At 30.2% G+C, this 15,604-nt stretch overlaps 1 protein-coding gene across 4 annotated transcripts in view; it reads left to right on the top strand.

Moving 5' to 3' along the window:
- Positions 1-1,756: 1,756 nt before the first annotated feature.
- Positions 1,757-15,604, top strand: part of LOC140447618 (uncharacterized) — a 46,398-nt gene continuing 32,550 nt past the window's right edge. For 2 of the 4 annotated variants that reach the window (XR_011951616.1, XM_072540375.1), the window contains exon 1: positions 1,757-1,906. Coding sequence is in view for 2 of the 4 variants with exons in the window: in XM_072540375.1 (XP_072396476.1) it covers positions 1,849-1,906 (58 nt within the window). In the remaining 2 variants the exon portion in view is untranslated. Of the gene's footprint in view, positions 1,907-11,656; positions 12,919-15,604 lie in introns of those variants that run through there. The other 2 variants (XR_011951615.1, XM_072540374.1) reach the window with 2 other exon arrangements.

The raw sequence follows: 15,604 nt of genomic DNA, 5'->3' as shown, positions 1-15,604 counted from the left end.
TTCGTAAATTTTTGGGCAGGAAAACAGTATAAAAAAAAAGTTATGTGACGGTTTTTCGTAGTGTTGGAACAAACCTATTTTTAATTCAAAGTTATAAAATTTTATTTACATCTAATAAAAAAAATAAATACTTTGAATATTGTAAATATCATACCTTTTTAAGTCTTAAAATTAAAAGTTTAACAATTTAATACATTAAAAATAAAGACAGTTTGCAAATCAATGGCATCGAAATTTGATTACACGTAGCAAAGACACGTAGTTACGTGATAAGTTAAATAAATTGCTCCGTTCGTACTCCTTTCCCACTTTCCCCAAACTACATCTTTCATGATGGTTTTGAGCCGACGGCCACGTTTTGAGTTTATAGTTTTATACAGTCACATCACAACCTTGGTGCTTGACCAAATCGCCCATTTGAACTGTTCTTCTAGGTAGTGTATTAAGTGTATGTAACTGTATTATCAAAGAATATAGACGCATATTTGCAAATGCTTTGGTATTATTAAGTATTACTGTATTTGGGATATAATAGTCCATAGAGCCGATAGTCTGTTTGGATTGGAATAAATAATATATATTATGCGATTATTAATAATAATTAGGTACTTAAATTACTTAAATAAAGTACAATAATTAGATAATCCAGTCAATGGAAGTAAAACAAGAACAAGATAATATTGAATTACCGGCAAAAGTATAGAGAAAGTGCCGATGAAGTTAGCTATAAATGATCCGTCAAATTTGTGTTTGCGGTATTTCCATGTCCTTATTATGTATTTATATGTTTTATGTCTCAAATATGCTTTGAACCAGTACATTTTTATTATATTATTTTATGAAATCGGGTATTTTTTAAAAATTTTTAAATTTATATAAAACACGAATGAATGAATATTTCTTTCTTTTGATATTAGTTGCAGTTAGTTATTAGAAAAAAAATATAATTGGCCTTTGGTAGATTAGCAAATAAACTTGGCAAAACTTTGAAACCACTAGTTGCCAGATTGCAACAGATGTTCAGCAGATTTCAATTGTATGCCTATTTTCTTATAATTTTGGGATGATATGGTACCTGAATACCTTAAAAACTTAAGAATTTAAAAGCTTAAAAAGTTAAAGTTAATTTAAATGATAATAAATTAAATTTAAATTAATTAAACTTCTTTTAAAAACTTAAAAAGAACGTTTAGTACTCGGTTCGCTAATCCCAGTCCGAACTGTCTAGTGAATTTAGTATTTATTTTTTTGCGAAGTTAGTTACTTTTTGACAGACGTCAAGTGGCTGGAAATTACTATACAACCAAGCACCCGTACTCATAGCCAATATTAATAGTAAACAAACTAAATAGTAAATAAAATAGAACTTTGCGAATTACCGACAATCAATATTTATTTATCTGCACCATATAATAAATAGTTAAGTTAAATTATAACAACTAAATATATATTTTTTAAATATATACTACCCAAAATTTGATGGGTTTAGTATACACTTCGACTATTTAGAATAATTCTTCTTTTTTTAAAGAAAGAAGTCTGTAATAGCAGGATACTTGAGCTATTAATACTGAGAAGTAGGAATTGTTGTGTTGTAGGTTTCCGACAATGAATCTGTCAAAATATGCCCGAGCTAAGCGAATGGAGTTTAACATTACTTATTATAATATTATATCGCATGCTCTTGCGTGATTTATTTGCGATATGACAACACTGCCAAATACAAATCTGTCCCTCATTTGTAGCTAACTTCATCGGCACTTTCTCTATTGCCAAATTATCTCATGTAGAGTTTAGTTTCCATATTTTGTTAAAAGTGTTGTTTCAACAAAATCAAATCAATTAAGTATGGAAGTTACTCTTGAAGACATCAAAAAGAAGGCTGAACAAGTTCGTGGTGAAAATGGTATGAATATTTTTATATAAGTATTTCGGGCAATGATTAGTTTAGGGCACCCATCAATTGCCCAGTATTTCTTCTCAGTATAGCCTCTGTCATAAATTACCAACAAGTAGTATAATAAATTAGGGTAATTAATAAGACTCCTCATGTTATATGCCGCAATTGTGAAAAGGTACAGTGTATGTTATCTGAATATTCTGTCTTCTGTTTAACCGATTTTGAATAACCCAATGTCAGTTGAGAGAATATTGTTTTTTTTTTCACTTAGCTTGAAACTTGTGAAGCAATTGGCATTGAACAGAGACAGAGAAGCAAATGTTTCAAGTGTATAGTTTCTGCCTTTCAAGCTTTGTCATACAAGAAAATCAAAAGCAGGTTTGTTTGGTGGGCTGCAAACTCGAGCCTTTGTACATAACAAAGAATTTATAATCAAAATAAATATATTATAAAGTCGGGCAATAATTAGTATAAGTATAAAACTTGCCATATTTTTTTTGTAAAATGTATATGAAGGTTTAAAATATAAGTTACTTTTACGAAATTATCATTTGTATTATGAGAAGCTACAAGTTTTGAATTTCACTTGTGAATCATAAATTGTAAATTTCCTAAGAGGTTTATTGCGGGCGACAGTTGAAAGGGTATTTATTTATAACCATGGCCAGGTCAAAAATGTAAAACAACACGTTTTTCGATCTTATTTTCTCTGGTTATAACTAAATTTAAAAATTAAAAATATTATATTTCCCTATAACTTTTATGTTTGTGGACATTCATATATAAATTTAATTTTAAATTTATATAAAAATTTATAACTGAGGTCCTTTGACTATGAGGAATTATAATTTGTTGAATCATTTGATATAGCTGATAATGGGTGCCACATATGTGGCATAAATTTGGGCTAATTTTTTGGCCTTTTCAAGTTAGCGCTTTTTCTGTCAAATAATATTAAAGCTACATTATTTCAACACAAAAAAGATATAATTGTTAACAACTTCAAAACTAAACAGTTAACGAGATAATTGCATTTTACAAATCAGCTGCATAATAATTCTTAATATTGTGATATTTGTGCCTCAAATCACTGAATATGTGTTGATAAGCATAATTAATAGTTTATTCTAGTTATCTAATACCACAACATGCTTTCTTACGTCATTATTAGACAGCTACTCCAGTCGTCAGAAACAAAAATGCTACTGAACCTCTAAATATCATACGAACCAGCTGAACTTTGCTGAGAATATCAATTTTGAGACCCCAAAGAAGATGCAAAAAAGTTTATCACTCCTACCCCCGGGCTTCCCCATAACCCCCCTCCCCGTAGGAGGAAACCATAATACATTTAGTAGTTACTAAGAATTAGTACGCCATAGAAAAAATGTTTTAAACAAGAAATTTAGCTGAGTTAATTAAAAAAAAATGTTTATTACCACTTTTTCTGTGTAATGAATCGTTCTTTCGGAAACAACGCTTGAAGCGACCGGCGATATTGAATGTTAGTTACACGCGTGAACATTTTTTAAATAAAATTTGTATCAATTCGACTGTAAAAATTCCAGATCTTTTGATCAGAGTGTCCTATTGACAAAAGTCAAAATGCGTTTTAAAGATGAAAAGTGCAGCTTTCGTAACAATTTTTTGCATTTTGCCGCAAATGAGGTCAGTTTCTATAAAGCTGTTAAATAAATGAAGGTTGCGCGATTTTTGCAATTTTTTACGATCCTCATGAGACAATAAAATTTATTACTTTCATTAACCGGACACTATGTAATTTTCATTGCTGGAGGTTAATCTTCAAAATCTATAAAATGAAATTTCGATTTTGAGTTCTTGCAACACATATGAGGCATTTGAAATATGCCTGCAAAACGTTGAATTTAAACGTTCACATTACAAACGATCTAAAATGTTTAAAACTCCTTCTTTTCGATTTCACAAGTACGTTTTTTTAAACAAAACAACCTCAGCTACAAATTCCTCTTAATGTCGTCTTTGTAAAAGCATTTCTCGTGATGTGAAATCTTTTGTAATATGAAAGTTTTAATTCAGCGTTTCTTAGGCATATTTCAAATGCCTAATATGTGTTGCAAGAAACCAAAATCGAAATTTTATGTTCTTTATTTTAAAGATTAGGCTTTAACAATGGAAATTTTATAGCGACCACATGATGGTAGTGATACACTTTATTGATCTCATAATAATCATAAAAAATGGCAAAAATCGCGCCAAATTTATTTATTTAAGAGCTTTATAGACAGTCTTTTTATTTGAGGCAAAATGTAAAATTGAAATACACTGCCCTCTTCACCTTTAAAAAACATTTTAATGTTTGTCGATAGAACACTGATCAAAAGATATTTAACTTTTATCGTTGAGTTGATACAAATTTTATTTAAAAATTTTCACGCGCCTAACTGCCATTCAATATCGCTGGTCGCTTCAAGCGTTTTTTCAGGGGGAACGCTTTATTCTACAGAAAAAGTGTTAATAAGATTTTTGTTCAAAATTAACTCAGCCACATTTCTTGTTTAAAACATTTTTTCCTACGGCATAGTGATTCTTGGTAAATAAATGTTTTCCTCCCCTTCCCTGGATTAGTCGTCATTTTCCTCGGCCACCACGTTGCCCAGATTTTAATACCTTAGATTTTAGATTTTGTTGTACATAACGCAATGTAAAAGCGTGTCTACAAATATCCCATAAACACTCCCAACCAACTTTGGAAAGAAATAAATTCTGCAGCAGTTTCTTTTGAACCACTAATGCTATTTAATATGAGACGATCTTTTATGGAACGTATTGATAAATGCATTGAAGAAAATGGTGGACATAACAAATACTTACTTTAAGAAAAAAATTAATATTATTCAGTTGAACTATTTCTTAATTTGGTTTGTAAATAAAATGTATTTTATTTTGACTTTAATTTCAAAATTCAGAATTATTGATGTTAAGTTTTGAAGTTGTTAACAAGTATATCTTGTAACAAGTATATCTTGTATTTATGCCACATATGTGGCATATGTTGCGGCGCTATCGGTTACATTAAAGTATGCATCAAATTATAATTCTTCATCCTCAAAAGCTCCCAGTTATTAAATTTTATACATAAATGCCCACAAACACAAATGTTATAAAAAAAATAAAATTTTAAATTTCAACTTTAACAGCCTATATTCTCTAAATATCAATATTTTATTAAAGCAATTTGGCGTAAATTGTAATATTTTAAGTGTAGAATTTACTGTTTCTTTTTGTACAATTACTTTAGGCCAACTCTGTATACATGACAATGAAGCCAAAAACCTTAAAAAGGGAATTGCAAGACTTCCACAGATGGTCAGCAAATGACAATTTCTAAGGCCCATATTTATAGTCGATGCTCAAGTATCGGTCGACGCTTAAGGTCGACCTTGAATCAAATTTGTGTTCTATAAACCATTCTCAAGCACGAAGTCGAGCTTGAGTATGCAGAAATGACAGCTCGTACTCAAGCATCGGATCGACCTGCCTTGAGCACGAGATCCTAACCTAACTTGTTTGTTTATATTTATATTTTTTTCCAATTCGCTTCCAATACAATATTTTTTTTTTGTTTTTTTGCGATTATTTATGGATATTGTTGTTCAACATCCAGGATTAATTCATGGCAGCTTAATATTTGATCAGAATTGATTAAGAGTTAGAATGGAAAGAGGACAAATTCCAGAATTATTAGTAGGTGAATTATTATGAATAGTGAATATGCATGCAGCGCAGGCACTATCTACTTACTTCAGTATTAAAGCAAGGTATTTATTGATAATGGGCTAAGCAAAAAAATAGGTTATTTGATAGATATATATTTTTAGGTAATGATCAACAAAATAGATATAATAGTGCACATGTAAGAAATGTTGCCAAAAGGCTATTTAGAACCTGGAAAATATGGTTTCCCTGTCTGCAATGAGGCCTACAAATCAAATTAAATACATATCTTGCAATAATAAGTGCTACAGCAGTACTCTGCAATATATGTTTACAGGAAAATAATGATAGTGATGATGATTTTCTAGAAAATATTGATGTGCCAGTAAATAGAAATGTTAATGATGTGGAACAAGGTTTAAATTTTAGGAGACAATGTTATGCATCAGAATGTGAATATATTATTGCATACTTACACATATTATGTTAAATGTAATTCTTTATTTTATTTGACAAAATGTATTTCTTATATTTTAATTTAAAATAAATGAGACTTATAGGTACTATACTCAGACAACTTAAGCAAGTATATCTTTATTGAGTTCAAGTTGTCTCCCTCCTTTTAAATAAGTGTTTATGCCTTTCATAAAACCTTTCCTTATCAAATATAAAATTAATTACACATTTAAAATATTAATATTCTTTATTTAAAAATATATTTATAAACCTTCACGATAAGTAAATTTGAAAGTAACAATGTATATAACTAAAAAATGGAATATGAGGCTTGTTAAATATAAAATAATATAATAATCGCTTTACAACCACCGTAGTATACATTAAAAACAAAATCTAAAAAAATATGCACAACTAGTATTTACATTTAGAATTTTAACAGTTTGAATATAATACATACATTAAGTACAAAATAAGAATAGTTATATATAAATGATTGTTTTAAAAATCCATAACTATAGATTACTATTAACCTTTGGAATAATTCAAACATTTTTTTTTTGGCAAATATTTTTTATTTGCAATTATTATAGCCACTACTCCATTAGTAGTAGTGTTTGTTATTATTGTTACATATTGCCATAGGTAGATTTAATATTACTTACCATTTGAAGCACATTTACATATTCTATAGGAATAACAGGTGTCATATTACAAGTATTACTTGAAATTATTATTACATGTACAGGTAAGATTTCTCAAAATTATCATACATAACAACTCTTTATTTAGAGCTGGAAAAGCAACGGAGGGAGTCAGATACTTCTGATGTTACAGTTATTAAACTTACATGTCCTCCTAGCTGGTGGGCCTCCTTTTGCCCTATAATTATACTAAGTATGAATATATAGTAAATTTACCTCTTCCAAATACTTCTGTGCTGTCTAAAGGACAGTCAATGCTTACATATATGTTGGGAACAGCAACTTTCACAAACTCCAGCACTACATCAGGCTTTGGCTTTTTCAAAGGACCATCACCTGTAGCCAGCATGCTGTTGTTTCTCTGCATTTTCTACGATAAAAACTTTGCTTAAATAAATAAAAGTATTTTACCTCTGTTTCAATTTGTTTTACAATTTTCGTAGCTGTTCTGAAGTCCTTAATATGTCTACCTCAGGCTGGCAGTTATATAATATGCTGTATTGTACTCCCAACCCTTCTTTTTTCATTAAGGAAGTACCGTATGTCCTTTTATTCTCTACAGTATTATTTTCCTTTAACAGCTGGATTAAAAACACCTTTCCTTTTGTTTAATACATTGCATATTTAGTACAATTTCACTAAAAATTTTCATTCCATTAAAAATCCACATAATTGAAATTTATTCCCTCTAATGCATATTTTTTATAATATATTACATACCTTAAAATAATTTATTAAAAATAAATTTTGGTTTAATATACAACATGCCTCTTCTTCAATAAAGCTAAATTTGGCGCTAAAAATATTTAAATAAAGTTTTGTGACAATGGTAATAATTGACAGAATCTTCTTTTTATTGGATGTCATCAATCAAATTTACTTAAAATCCCTAATTTTCGTGCTTGAGATCAATCACCGCCTTCGGACACCGTTGTTCGGTGGATCAATCTTATACGAGAATACCCGAAGTATCGTTTATAGAACACAAAACACAACAAATACTCTTGAGGAGCACGGAGCACGACTTTGACGTAAGTTCGACTTGGCGAAGCACGTGCTCAAGCACGAGCTTGAGTACCGACTATAAATACGGGCATAAATATTTTTCGAACAAATGTACCTACCTGCATTTATTATTCCCTTTCATTCAGCGTACTTTGGAAGTGTATGAAAATTTAATATTATTATCATGGCTACTTTTATTGTTCTAATTGGGAGCCAATTAACAATCAATCAGATGCGGGAGGAGTTTTGGAATCTTGCACTTCTCGCTACTGCATTTACTAATACTTACGACGTTATAGTGTGGTGCAGGGTTGCCAGATGATCAAAACGAAAATATCGTACAATGCTGTCGAAATTATCGTTTTTTAAATGATATTATCGTACACCGACTGACGAAGGCTGGTTAGTCTAAAGGATTAAGGCTAGGGTTAGTGTAATTAAATTAATTAATAAAACTATTTTATTGATAAACATAATACAAAAAAAAAAAAAAAAAAAATAACAACTTATTCTTGTTCAGCTAAAGTTTCAAAAATAATTTCTTCTTCTTGTACTTCTTCCTGATCTTGATCTTCCAATTGTTTTTGTCCATACATTTTGAAGGATGTCATGGATTTTATCATTTCATCCGTAGGTTTAAAACTTACACATCCATTATCCAAATCAATACGTTGAGATGAGTGCATAATTCCATTTAATGTTTGGGTAATGATTTTATTTCTGACTTTGGTTTTTACTAAATTAACTTTGGAAAAAATTCGTTCGCAGCTTGCACTAGAGTGAGGCAATGATAATACACACAATGCAAATTGACTTACGTCTTTAAACAAATAATTACCCTCAAAATTTGTGATCTGACCTAGCTTGCAATAAAATAAATCAAGATCCTCTTCAAGTGGCAGTTCTTCTAAATTTTGTAGAGTTCTCCACTGATCATCGATTTTCTGCATTTTATCAACGTCTTGTGGATCACAAATACGTGGTAATAATTCCATCAATGGAAAAAGTGTATTAACATGTTTAATACTACATTTTTCTAACATACTTAGTTTGCTAAGAACCGGATCTGCAAAGTCATACCTCTTTTTAATTTCTAAACAAGAATTAATTAAAAAGCGTCTGCATCTCTCATAAAAATCTTGCTTAATATCATTTTCCAAATCATTAATATTTCTGAGAACGCCAATTCCGAGATAGATATTATTAGGAGAATTAAATTTTGCTTTATTTGCTGGATCAATTTTATCTACATCTGTTTGCCTTACATATTGAGGATCCATGTACGCCATTAATAAATCTTTATAGGTATTGACCATTTGCGTATGCAATTTCATTATAACGACTTTCTCGCTCTGAAAATATTTGTTCATATCAACAAATTTCGGCAAAACCCACTCTAAAAATAAATAAAACAGTTTTATTGCTTTGTCATTAAGGTCATTATATATTTCTTCACTGGCCAGAACTCGATGCTCAATATAAGTGGAGGTAAAAAATAACCGTAATGGTTCCCACTGTTCTAATATTCTTTTCACTACAGAAAACAAAGAAAGCCATCTGGTTTGTGCTGGTCGCAATATTTGGTGAGGATCTACGTTACAAAAAACCTGAAACTCTTTAAACGTAGCCTGTCTTTTTGCACTATTTTTGAAAAAATTGTATATATTCCTGGCCATATCCTCACATCTTCTAGCCAAAGACTTACAAGCCTCACTTGCGCATAAATGAAGTGAATGGCATATACATTTTTGAACTATAACTCCTGGAAGAGCATCTTTTAATTTACTTGCAACAGAATTATATTTCCCAAACATCGTATTGCACCCGTCTGAGCCAAACCCAATAATGTTAGTGAAAGGAATATTTTTAGATGAAAATTCATTCTGTATAGCTGTAAATAATCTTTCAGATGTGGCTCCTATATTTGCCTGATTGGGTTCATTTCCAGAGAATATCTGAATAAGATTCCAAAATAGTGTCACAATTTTTCCAAATTTAGGATGAAAAAATCTAACGCAAATGCACAAAGTTTTTACCGAGGCAATGTCTGTTGCTTCGTCAATTATCATACTAAATTTTGTGATTTTTAAAAGCGCGTTTAATTCTTCTTCGCTGCAAAAACCAATTACATTTGTTGCAATTTTTGTAGCCTTGGTTCGATGTAGTTTAATTCCCTGTGCGATTTTAGAATCAGAGAAACACTCTTTTAAAATGTCTGTTAAATGATCAGCACATCTGAATGAAATGTTATGCTCAGTTAAAAATCCCGTTAGTTTTAATTCCGTTCTTTTTATTTGCGTTTCTAACGGATTTTCTACTTTTTTAAACATAGTAGATATATTAGTTTTTGGTATTACTTTAACCATTCGCATATGCTTAGCTGATTTTGAGTGATTTTTTATCACTGTAATTTCGGCAGTCATAATATTATTGCACGCACGACAAAAAGCTTTTCCAGAATCTAAAATATAAAAATAATTACCTATATGCTTAGCTGCTAACAAATATAAGGTGCCAGTGCACTTATTAGCCAAGCTAATTTGCGACATATTTTTATAAAACAAACATATAAGTTTAATATATTATATAAGTTTTGCTTTTATTCCTGAAAAATGGAAGTGAATTATATTATTGATATAAATAATATAACACAAAAGCGATACTGAATTAATTCAATATTTACAAAATATTGGATTACTTAGAGAACAATTTAAATGTAAAGTTAGACAATGTCGACGTCTATGTGTAGTGAGACAGAAAAATGGGTATAAATTAAACCATGGTTTTTGGTGCAGTAAATGCAAAAAAATGTATTCCGTATGTACAGGTACATTTTTTGAAGAATTGAGAGTACCAGTCAGGACTCTATTTTATGTGGTGGACGTCGGTAAGTCATCTCACACCCCAGGAAGGGAACTCGTATATTTTTATCTTAATAATATACACCGATTAATATATTTTACCTTAATTATTTTTATTTAGGTGAGGATAGGTTGAGTTCCCTTCCTGGGGTGTAAGATGACCTAATGACATATGTAGATCACCATCTGTCTGCTAAACGTAACAAGACGCTCAATATATTATTTTTAACATTTCCCACGATTTTCCGTATCGACCTTGCACAGGTAAACTATTAGTCTATTGCATATAGTTCCGATTGTTGTATATTTACCACTAAAGCTAGTATAAAAACGTAAAGTGTTCCTCATTTAAAAGTAAATCGTTAATATATAATATTACTGAATTGTCAATTTTTTTATAATAACACCGCACATTTAAGTTCTTTAGTATTGAGAAGAATTACAGGAATTACGCTCGGAAATCAAAAGATAAGTGATGACATTAGAAGAAAATGTAACGTACAGTGTATAAATAAATGAACACAAAATAGAAAAAAAGAATGGAATAACAACATAAGCAGAATGGAGGAGACCAGTGTCATCAAAATAGGAAGAGATAAGTGGAATGACAGCCTTCCATAGAGGTATTAATCCGCCAATGAACAAGCAGAATTGCTTATAAAGAGGAATAAGAAGAATTTCAGTTCTTTAAAATTTAAGAAAACTTATTTTTTTCCTTTAAAAATTTTGTTTAATGATTTTAGTAATTTCCAAAATTTGTTAAATATAATACAGAATTTATTGATCATTTTTATTTTTCATTATCTAGTATTTATGTCTAATTACTGCATTTAGATTATCATTATATTCTAAAATAGTATTTATATAAGTCGATGAGCAGAGTAATAAGTGTTTATGCATATATATTACGTAAAAAGAATTCCCTTCAAAAAATATATCATAAAATTTAAAGTATAGAGAATATTTGTGATACTATACATTTTTTATAGATTTGGAAACGTCGCAGTCAACGAGTCAACTCTCAATATGGCCGCCCAAAAAGTTTGAAATTTTCAATTTTCAAAGTCATTTTTTATTTAAACAAATGGAAATTCCGCAATTTTTTTTTTGGAAATAGCTTAAAATAATGTATATTTTCAAGATTTACAAAAATTTTTCACGGAAGCGCGTGGCTAATAAATGCACCGGAACCCAAAATTAAAGAAAACTTACCTCTACCAGTAGCCTCAGTCAGCCAACCCTTAAAGTCTGCCAAAGATTCCCATGCTTTACGATATTTTTGTAGTCTATGTTTTGCAGCTACTTTACCAATACTTTTAAGTTTTTCACTGGTTGAAGGCCCCTCATTTTCACTGCTGGAGGTAGGTGAAGACATTTTGAAAATAAACTCACAATAAGAAACTAATCTCCAATCACATCAATTATATCTAAACAAAATCAGGGTACGATACGATACAAACAGAAACATGAAACATCAAATCTTCAATCCTCTATCCTCTTGCCATTGACATTTGATGATCGCTCGCCCGAGATTACCCGAAAAACGAACTCTCAGGCAGCGGCGCCGTTGCTAATAAGAATCTCGTCACAACGTATGAAAGACATGGAACCGTCAGAATTTGTCTGGAAAGTCATATCGACTTTAAATACAGTTTCGCGGTACTTCAGCCTTTAGTATATATTTTTCTAATCAACATTCAGAAATTATCGTACATTTATCAATATTGATCGTACATCGTACAGTAACTTTAATTATCGTACAAATACGATAATTATCGTACTTCTGGCAACACTGGTGTGGTGCGCATTGCGAAATTTAATAAAAAACAGTGTAGTGTGCGACATTTGCAATATCAACAAGACATTTTTAAAACGCAGTGGCCCCATAGATGAATATATGTGGAGATGTAAATAATGGAAATCGTCAACATCGATTCGTGATGGATCATTCTTTGCGGGAAGTCATCTGGCACTGTCCAAACTAATAATGTTGTATATAGATTTGCAAATGACTTCTCGCATAAACTAATTTGCAGGGAAGTCCACTTAAGTACCACCAGCGTTACAGTGACTGACTGGTGTAATTTCTGCCGTGAAGTTTGCGGCAGATATTTGGATCAACATCCTGTGGAACTAGGAGGATTTGATGCGAATGGATAACAACTAGAAATACCATAGAGGTGCCTACAGGGCAGGGAAATGGATTTTTGGGGCAATAGAAAGGAACACTGGAAACAATGTTCCTTACACCGGTTCCAGCACGGAATGAAGAAACTTTGCTGTCCATCATATCAAGGTATGTTATTATTACAAATATTTAGTCGTAGAATACAGTAATATTGTTTTTAGAATAATTCTACCGGGTAAAATAATTAGGTATTACTGACGGATGGAGGGCATATAGAAACATTGGTTTCCTGCGTGGAGGAGTGTATGATCACCGAACTGTTACTCATCAGACCCACTTTGTGAATCCAGATGATTGTGAACAGTGCTCGTACACAAACCATAGAAAGTGTTTGGATGCGTTCCAAGAGGAAGCTCTGTCGACAATGTGGAACTTCCAGAGGTTTATTTCCATCATACCTCCACGAATTTATGTAGAGGGAGCACATGAAAGATAAAGACGAATTTGTGGAGTTCCTAATTTGTATTTTAGAACAATATTTAGTTTAGTTAAATTTAAGTTTAGTTTAATTTAGTGCTTAATGTAGTAAATAATTTTTTATCTTTAATTTAAATTATTGTATTAGTCTTTTATATCATTTTATTGCATTGTATTATATGCATTTCATTTTTTATCTAATTTAATTAATACTATTAACCGTTAATATCATTTTAATGCATTTTATTATATATGCACTGACTGGCCAGTTGTTTATTAAAACCAGTGCCAATAAAACACACACTTACACACATTATATATGCATTTCATTTTTTATCTATAATTTAATTAATACTAGTAATCGTTAATATCATTTTAATGCACTGATTGGCCAGTTGGTTATTAAAACCAGTGCCAATAAAACACACACTCACACACATTATATATGCATTTCATTTTTTATCGTTAATTTAATTTATACTATTAATCTTTTATATCATTTCAATACCTTTCTATTATATTGACACCTGATATGAAAATCATTGTAACTCACTTTTGCATACGTTAAATTTCATATAAAAATTTGGTTATAATGGATGCTCTAAACTAATTACTGTCCGAAAAGTATGCTTAGCTCTCTTTAAAAGATATAGAAAATTTCTTTGGTAATAAAAAAGTTGATAATTATGAGATTCTAGTTAATAGGCTATTGGCATTTTGGGATCTTTGGTGTAATAAAACTATCAAGCTTCATTTGTTGACTAGTCACCTTTCATAAGAATCCACCACCAAAAAAAAAATTTCTGAGAATCTTGTCTATATCAGTGAGTAGCAGGGGAACACTTTCACCAGGATTTTAGGATGATCGACTAGTACTACCAAGAATTTTGGGACATTTTAGAGTGAAATTTTCCTTGTCATGACAGATTTGCTTGAAAATTTGCATGTAGGTTTCTCTTACCCTCTACTTCACTTTTAGACTTCAGCACAGGCTTGCTTTTACTTGGGGGGTCAAAGCCCTTCTAGGGGGTGAAAAAATATGATTATTCTATATGGTTTTTAAGTTATTTGTGAGTAAAGTGTTCATTTCTCAAAATAAAAACCACATTTTCAGACGGGTTTTCACAAATAACTTAAAAAAGTAAGTATTGAAAAAAAATATTCTTAGCAAAAATGTAAGTTATAAAAAATAAAAAAAAAATGGTGTAGTTATGAAGTCTTTAGACCCAGTAGAGGCAGCGTTGTAGCTCTTGAAAAGTAGGTTTCCAATTTGTCAAATTCCGAATCATATATTTCAATGTGAAATAACCAAAAAATGATAACTTTTCAGTGAAAAGTCATCAAAACTTTTTGAAAGCGTTTAAAAAAAGCTTTATTTTTGTTTTTTTTTAGAAAATTTCTAGCCCAATAATAAGCGTTTTACACTCAAAATAAAGTTGGTTCCTTTTTTTGGTAACAACATTGTGAAAATCACCCCCTAATAAATAATAAAATTAATTGTTACTTTATTTATGTATTGTTTATATGATCAGTAAATTGGAATGGTTCAAAGTGCTTATTTTTGAAGAAATAGTAAAAGAAAAATTCTTGAAATTTTGAAAAAAAAAATACATTTTTTTCAAAATAACTTCAAAATTATTAGTGCTATGAAATATCTTGAAGAGTAAAAAATATAGGTTTTGCTTTTCTGGATATTTTGGTTTTTTTTTGTTTTTCTGTAAGACAAAAATTGGTTAAGATATTGCTGTTCAAAATTTGCATACACTCGTGATTAGTGACTCTTTAATTCCTTTCAAAAAATAATTGAAATGATCTTATTGCCCTTAAAAAAACCCACAAAATGGTTTTTTAAGTACTTCATAGCTTAAAAGCTAACCGAGTTATGAGTAAAAACCAATCACACATTTTAGGAGATATCAGAATGCATATACTAGAGCATTGTAATATACACATAATGTGCTATTAAGGCTTTCACCCATCCTTACAAACTAATAAGTTTTGTTCTTTGAGTTGAACATATTGATTAAAAAAAAAAATTGTATTTATAGTTTCAATGAACAAAAAAATCCTTCAACTATTTGAATTTCTTCGCAAGGAATGGTTTTAATTAGTGTAGAAATTATGTTTTAAAAGATTAAAATAGGAAAGAAATCTAAATTTAAGGTCACTGTATAATTAAATAATTCCAATAGGGGTCGTTTTCACCCCTAAAATATTAAAAACAACCAATGGCACAAGTCCAATTTTGAAGTGGAGGGTAATTAAAACCTAAATCCAAATTTCCATACAAATTAGTGGAGACAAAATATTCAATGACATTGTTTTAATTAAAAATAATCTAGAGGGTGAGATTTAGGGGTTAAACTGTGATAACATC

This window comes from Diabrotica undecimpunctata, chromosome 8 (assembly GCF_040954645.1).
Source record: "Diabrotica undecimpunctata isolate CICGRU chromosome 8, icDiaUnde3, whole genome shotgun sequence".
Taxonomy (NCBI): Eukaryota; Metazoa; Arthropoda; class Insecta; order Coleoptera; family Chrysomelidae; genus Diabrotica; species Diabrotica undecimpunctata.
The sequence above is the reverse complement of the archived record's forward strand: the minus strand, read 5'-3'. Positions and strand labels throughout refer to the sequence as shown.